Source organism: Nansenia antarctica (assembly GCF_963989245.1).
Source record: "Nansenia antarctica genome assembly, chromosome: 5".
Lineage (NCBI taxonomy): Eukaryota > Metazoa > Chordata > Actinopteri > Argentiniformes > Microstomatidae > Nansenia > Nansenia antarctica.
In genome coordinates this window covers 4,156,175-4,163,893 of record NC_137690.1, presented here as the reverse complement: position 1 = coordinate 4,163,893, position 7,719 = coordinate 4,156,175, and the positions used below count along the sequence as shown (strand labels likewise).

The following is a 7,719-nucleotide window of genomic DNA, read 5'->3' as shown; positions in this document are numbered from 1 at the left end:
ATGTATGCGCAATGTAAGTCGCTTTGGATAAAGCATCAGCTAAATGGTGTATATTATTATTATCACTGATACTAGTCCGATATTCTTGCAAAGCAGTTTTTGTGACTCATGTTCCAGAGGCTGTTGAAGGAAGGAACGCCACTGTCGAACATCGGTAAGGAAAGCAGCCAGAACCCAAAAAAACTGCATCCCAAGACAATGTTGTCATGATATGGAAAATCGTAACATATCTAAACTTTTTTTTATTTTTTATCACTGAATAGATACTCTCTTAATAGAAGGAGTCTTCCTGCCCAAACAGTGTCACATCCTATGAAGGTGGGTACTGGGTATTGAGTACTGGGTAGAGTTGACGTACACTTTTATACATATACTCTTATAACATCCATCTCTTCATTTCTCTGTGCGACTCAGGACTCTGTACCAGTGAGGTCAGACGTGCCTTGTGCAGGAGGTGAGAACAACATTGGTGTTCCCTTCGTAGCGCGCGGGACGCGGGTGATCATGTCTTCCTGTAGGCCTCTGGATATTGCCTTGTTGTGGTCTTAACTTTCCTGTGTGTGTTTGTGTTTTTTTCTTTTTTTCGTAGCGCCAACTACAAAGGAATCCGTTAAGAACAGATCACGGTCAGTGCTACTCTCGCATCCCTCTCACCGCTGATGGGCTTTACGAACAAGGGCTTGACAAGTGACTCCAAAACAGTTGACCTTGAACATGATTTCAGGTTTGGAGAATATGCCCAGTCCAGGGAGGTCACCAACCAAGACCTGAACATGAAGGACAAGAGGAGACCACAGCAGTCAGAGACAGCAGGGACAGGTAGGTCGTGTAGTGGTGGCCTAGAGGATAGTGACTGGTGACTGGTGATCAGAAAGTCATGAGTTCAAATCCCGCCTGGGAACACCACCACTAGTGTGCCCTTGAGTAAGGCACTTAGCCCTCAGTTACTCCAGGGAGTCTGTCCCTGTAATCTCTATTCTCTAAATGGTAAAAATGTAAATAGTACATAGTACATACTAGTACATGTATAATTGTGTTGAGAGTACTAACTACCTAATAGTGTATGAAATGGTGATGGCGGTGGTGACTGTGTTGATGAGGATGATGATGACGATGATGAAGATGGTAGTTGTGATGATGATGGTGGTGACTGTGTTGATGAAGATGATGATGATGATGATGGTGGTTGTGGTGATGGCGGTAGTGACTGTGGTGATGATGGTGGTGACTGTGCTGATGAAGATGATGATGGTTATGGTTTGTGTAGCCAGAGGAAGGGTGTGTGTACCCCCTCCAGCAGAGCCTCTACCCCCGCCAGAGCCAGAGGGGGAGGAAGACCACACTGAGGAAGACCACACTGAGGAGGATGATAACTGTACCTTAACTGTACATAGCTTACTACTATCCTCTCCTTCTCTAACTACCGTACTTGCCATACTGTAGCTATCACTTATCACTATCATGTTTTATATCACTATTTGCACTTCTGGTTGGATGCTAAACTGCATTTCGTTGTCTGGTACTTGTACTCTGCAATGACAATAACATTGAACGTAATCTAATCTAATGGAATCTGATGGTCTTTAGTCTAATCTAATGGACTGATGTCTGTGTGTCTCATTTCAGTTCCTCAAGTCTGTGATGGAGAGAGACTTTCCTCTGGCTGATAAACTGTGTCAGATGAGTAAGTGTTTGTTGTTACGTTTGGTGGTGGTTTGTTCCGGAGCTCAGGCCAGGTCTAGACCGCTCTGGTCTGGATGTGATGGGCTTGGCGTTTTAACCCTGCGTTAATCAATCAACGTGTCAATGAGTCACAATCGTTTTAATCAATCAATCAACCAACCGTCCAGCCGTGGGATAATGGAAGTCTCTCTCTGCTCTGCTTATTCCAGTCCTGATCTCTGAGCCTGAGAACCCAGAGGCCCGACACCTCCTCCCGCTGATCCAGGAGCAGCTACTGAGAGGTGAGAGAGGCTTATATAACAACCATGGTGAGGATGAGTGTGTTGAGTCGAGTGTGCGTCGGATATCCGCCATCTTGCTTTGTGCCTCGTTTTTTTTTCCCGACAGAGGAAGAGGAAGACGGTGATGATGAAGATGACGATGAAGATGAGGATGGTTCTGACTCCAGTGACGAGGATGACTCTGGGGGCGGTAGTGACTGTGGTGATGATGGTTGTGAATGTGTTGATGAAGATGATGATGATGATGATGATGATGATGGTGGTTGTGGTGATGGCGGTAGTGACTGTGGTGATGATGGTGGTGACTGTGCTGATGATGGTTATGGTTTGTGTAACCAGAGGAAGGGTGTGTGCCTAGTGTACCCCCTCCAGCAGAGCCTCTACCCCCGCCAGAGCCAGAGGGGGAGGAAGACCACACTGAGGAAGACCACACTGAGGAAGACCACACTGAGGAAGATGATGATGAGGAGGATGAGGAGGAGGAGGAGGAGGATGATGATGATGATGAGGAGGATGATGATGAGGAGGATGATGATGATGATGATGATGAGGAGGAGGATGTTGTTGATGATAATATCGTTGATGTTGTCTATGATGATGATGATGATGAGGAGGAGGAGGAGGATGATGATGATGATGATGATGATGATGAGGATGATGATGAGGAGGAGGATGATGATGATGAGGAGGAGGATGATGATGAGGCCCGACACCTCCTCCCGCTGATCCAGGAGCAGCTACTGAGAGGTGAGAGAGGCTTATATAACAACCATGGTGAGGATGAGTGTGTTGAGTCGAGTGTGCGTCGGATATCCGCCATCTTGCTTTGTGCCTTGTTTTTTTCCCGACAGAGGAAGAGGAAGAGGAAGACGGTGATGATGAAGATGAGGATGGTTCTGACTCCAGTGACGAGGATGACTCTGGGGGCTCCGAGAGGAGTGATGATGAAGATTGGGCTCAGAGCTCAGGCAGCTCCACATCGTCATCTTCGTCAGAGGACCAGGAGGGAGAGAAAGAGGAGGAGCAGGGGAGGAGGCACAAGCCCTGCAGGCCACCCTCCTCTCCTCTCCCCTCATAGTCCACAGCAGTTACTGCCCTCTCCTGAAGTGAGGCCTGTTCGTTTCTCTCTCCTTCTGAACCAGGCAGTGAAGCAGTTCTTTCCCCATGCAGTGGTGTGGTTCTGGCCTTATGTGAGCAGGATGAATCACTCGTTCGTTGTTGTTACTGATTAATCTCCTCTGCCTGTAACTAAAGTTCTCTCTCCTCCTGATCGCCTCCGACTCTCTGGTTTTCCGGGAAACACAAAGAGCTCAAGTAAAACAGCTCATACACCTTTTACAACTCTCTCACACAACAAACCAACTCTACTCTCTAGTAGAGTGTCATTTGGTAACCGTTATTATGAAATGTCGAGTCGAGTCGTGAAGCCAAGCCCCTTTCCTCCATAATCTGTACTCATCTGTTCCAGCCTGAAGAATTATGATTTGAAAAATATATGAGCGCCATCTAGTGGAGGCTTTATGACGTGCAGTGTCTGAATGAGCACATCAGCGTCGGATGGAATTTCTGACGTAGGAAACCCCTTGTAAAAAGATGACACCCTAGTTTCCCATCAGAATCAGCCGATGGGAAGCTCTACGCAAATAGCTTAGGTGAACGCACCATAATGCTGATTGTCAAATCGAGGCCTTTCCCTAACCCCTTGCCATTCCTGAAGATCTGAGACAGCTGGATTGAAATACTTTGGTAACAGCTTCCTTTTCCCAGGATGCTTTGCAACAGCTAATGGCAATGCTAATAACTCAAATAATCTAATCAAATGAATTCTCATCTGGTTTGAAATGTGGCCATACTGCAACCACCCATCCAATACAGGTGTAGATCTGATAGGCTTGGGATTTCTGATTAGATTTGGCATTCTATAGTCTATTAAACTGTTATCACTTATCACTTATCAACTTATCACTGTTGCCAACCACATGGATACAGACACACTTAGACGACCCTAAGGGCCAATAAGAGTTCGAGACGTCAACATTTCAACATGTCAGAGTTTGTCCCTAAATCATCTTTTATGAAAAGGCTACTGTGAGCACACAACGGAGACCCCCCCCCCCCCACACACACACACACACACGCTCGCGCTATTGCCTACGTCACGCGTGCGTGGGTGTCTCCGAGCCCCCCCTCCGCAGGCAGTCCCCTCCGCCGGTCACGAGTCAGTCCACGTGGGGACGGTGAACCTGTCAAAACCCCCTAGGCCTATTATCAGAGCTCCACACCCAAACGATATGTGTAATTCGATATCAGATCATGGTTTGAAGGTTTTCTCTTCTGATAACTTCCTGGTTACATAGACTATTGTATCATGCTCATAAGTGTTCTGCTTTATTCGGCTTCTTTAATAAATCATTGAAATAATGACGGGTTTAAATGGTGATGATTATTACATTCATCTGTTATTCAGAAAATATAGCCTACAACCCAATGCCATCAATTCCACCCGAAAAACAGGTTGTAACGGTCTTCTCCCACAAGTGCACAGCAATCCAATCCAAACAGTGGCCTAACTGGCGAAAGATCATGTATTCAGAATACATTTAGCATGATGGAAAACATCTTTAAATGTTTTCTCTTTCCGTATGACAACTTAAGGCGGGACTTAATTAGATAATTCAACCAACAACTTTACAATTAATGTGAAAAACGAATTGAACACTTTTTTTTTTTACCTACAATATAAATGTGTTTACTAGATAAGAGCAGAACCCTGACGGGTAGCCTACCCCTCGTCACACCCACTCTCTACGTCACACCCACTCTCTACGTCACACCCACTCTCTACGTCACACCCACTCTCTCTACGCAATGTTGTCAGTCAGGATTAGCTGCTGTGCTCTGTAGCCAGCTGGCCAAATATCAGTGCTGCGATATGATTGGCTGCTGACAGGTTCCTTATGTGCATGTGTTGGTGTTCGTAAATACGCTCTGGAAATCTGATCAGCACTCATGGAATGCCTGACTTGTCTAATCAAATGACTTGGTCCCTTTATGACGTTGAAGGCAGTGTGCGCCCCGGCGCTCTCAGAGCGAATTTAGGAATGCACCCGATGTCATAGGCTACAAGGAAGTCCCTGCATGGGCTCGTGAGACAGTTCCAGCTGGACTTGGTAAAACAGGTATTTTTGCAACAATAAGATTAATCATGTTTTGACAGAATATTGAGAATGCACTCAGTCGAAATGATATTCATGCGCGTAAACCCGAAACAAGCTGATGGCCCATAGGCTTGTAATGATTCCAATAAGCGAACGCCCGACACATCTTTTTTAGACCTAGCCTAGCCTATATTATTTTGTAAAAACTAACTTTTTCATATAGTATTATTATCAGAGCTCCACACCCAAACGATATCCTGTGTGTAATTCGATATCAGGTCATTGTTTGAAGGTTTTCTCTTGGATGCGCGTGCGTAATGCTGTCCTCTACAAGCACCTCCTCTCCAAGCACGTCAGCTTATTTCCAATAACTCTTGCCCATTTAACGAATACTTGAATAGCTATAATCTACACAGCGCGCGTAAATATGATTTCATTTAATCAATTCAGCATGTCAGTTATTCAGCAACGGTGCCTCTAGTGGACTGTGGAATGTGGAATGTGGAATGACAATTAATGAAATCATTCCACAAACAAAACACTTGACAAGTGAAAGAAAATGCATACGATTATTTATTTATTTTAAATAATGTTAATATACAAGTGCCCTCCGCGGAGTCTCCTTGGCTTTGCGCATTCAAAGTTGGCACAAAGTTGGATAAAAAAAAGAAAAAAAGCGGATATGTCAAATAAAATTCCTTTGCCTGGACAGAGAGAGAAACACTGCAAAAATCTAACTTTCTGCAAAGTTTCTACCCCAAAAAAATAACCCTTTGAATAGAGCATGCAGCGCAGGCTGGGCTGGGGTATATTCGCAGGCGTATTCATCGTCCTAATCTAATGGCACCGCTCACTTCCTTATCGCCGGGCATTTGGCTATCGCCGGACACCTGGAGAGCTTGCACTTGGTCTTCATCCTCGGGCTCTTCGTCACCTTCTTGGCTGCAGGTTTCTGGGCCTTCTTGGGACTCCGTCTCTTCCTCTTTGGGGACTTCTTGGCAGCCCCAGTGGGCTTCTTGGGTGTCGCCGACACCGCCTTCTCCTCCTTGGCTGCGGGCGTCTTGGCTGCCTTCTTCTTCTTCTTCGTCTTCTTCACCACCACCCTCGTCTTCTTCTTATCGGCCGGTTGCTTTTGGTTGATTTTGAAGGAGCCGGACGCGCCGGTGCCCTTGACCTGCTGGAGGCCTCCTCTGGCCACCAGGCGCCGGACGGCGGCGAGGACCCGAGCTCTGTTGGCCGCCACGTCGTAGCCCCCCGCCGCCAGGGACTTCTTCAGCGCCGGGAGAGAGACGCCGCCGCGCTCCTTCGATGCTGCCACCACCTTCAAGGCCAAGGCTTCAGTTTATTTGTAGGCTATAGCACATTTCATACAACAAGGGCAATTCAAAGTGCTTTACATAATAGGCTAGCATTAAAAAAAATACAGAAAAAGTAGGGTAATAATAAAAATATAGGCTATATATATAAATGGCAAGAATAGATAGACATACAGGTGCAACTCAAAATTTTTGAATATCGTGCAAAAGTCCATTCCTTTCAGTAATTCAACTTAAAGGGTTAAACATTGTAGAGGGCTGACATTTCTGTATTTAAAATCCTTTTCTTATTTATTTCATGTAATATTAAACATTTCTGAGATATTTAATTTGGGGTTTTCATAAGCTGTACGCCATAATCATCACATTTATAACAAATAAAGGCTTTAAATATCTCGCTTTGCATGTAATGAGTCTATATAATATCTATATAAGTTTAACACTTTAAGTTGAATTACTGAAATAAATGAACTTTTGCTCGATATTCTAATTTTTTGAGTTGCACCTGTATATATAGATAGGGCCTAGACATATAGATAGAGACATTTTTTAAAATAACAACATAATAAGACAATGAATAAAAATATTTTTTTTAAAAAGTAAATGCATAAAACACATAAAAGTGTTATTATTGCGGCTGATATTGCGGCTACCTTCAGTATCTGGTCGGACACGGTGGGGCCGGTCTTCTTGGCCTTGGTGGCCTTCCTCTTGGGACTCTTGGCCGGCGTCGCCGCGGCCGGTGGAGGGGCTACCCCTGACATGATGGGTTGGGTCTATCTGAGAGATGGGTGTTGAAGTGAGTGGCAGGGAGGCTGTGACACATGACTGTTTATGAAGACACGATGAGAACCGTGTAGTACCTGTGTCACTTGGGCGCCTTTTTTTTGTACCTCTCAAATGTGGACTTGTGTTTCCTCCCACATATTTACACGTTTCGTTGCATTCGTTTATTGCATTTTATTGATAGGCATACTAATCATAACATTAGAATCACCACAGACGGTACTTTTAATTGCTACGTTTGCATTCATCCTCTTTCAAAAACATTGGCAAGTTAAATTCTCAAATAGTTTAGGGACGGTGATATGACGCTGTTCAAAAGCTGACCTTTTCAGACAATTTGACTAAATTATCTCATGAACACTTGTGTGTATTGGCCTCGATAATTCCATACACAGTGAGAGAAATATGCCGGATATATTTTCACCAAAGAATAACTTTTTTTGATGCCGCACAGAATGAATAAATACAATTTCTGATAAACAAAAAAACATATAT

At 44.6% G+C, this 7,719-nt stretch overlaps 1 protein-coding gene across 1 annotated transcript; it reads right to left on the bottom strand.

The window, feature by feature from the left end:
* Positions 1 to 5,706: 5,706 nt before the first annotated feature.
* On the bottom strand, positions 5,707 to 7,231 carry LOC308158579 (histone H1). Its single transcript, XM_080532224.1, has 2 exons — positions 7,092 to 7,231; positions 5,707 to 6,443 (listed from the first exon to the last, which is right to left on the bottom strand). Exons 1-2 carry the CDS (start codon positions 7,200 to 7,202, stop codon positions 5,973 to 5,975), a joined length of 582 nt encoding a protein of 193 aa, XP_080388350.1. The 5' UTR covers positions 7,203 to 7,231; the 3' UTR covers positions 5,707 to 5,972.
* Between the last annotated feature and the right edge of the window lie 488 nt (positions 7,232 to 7,719).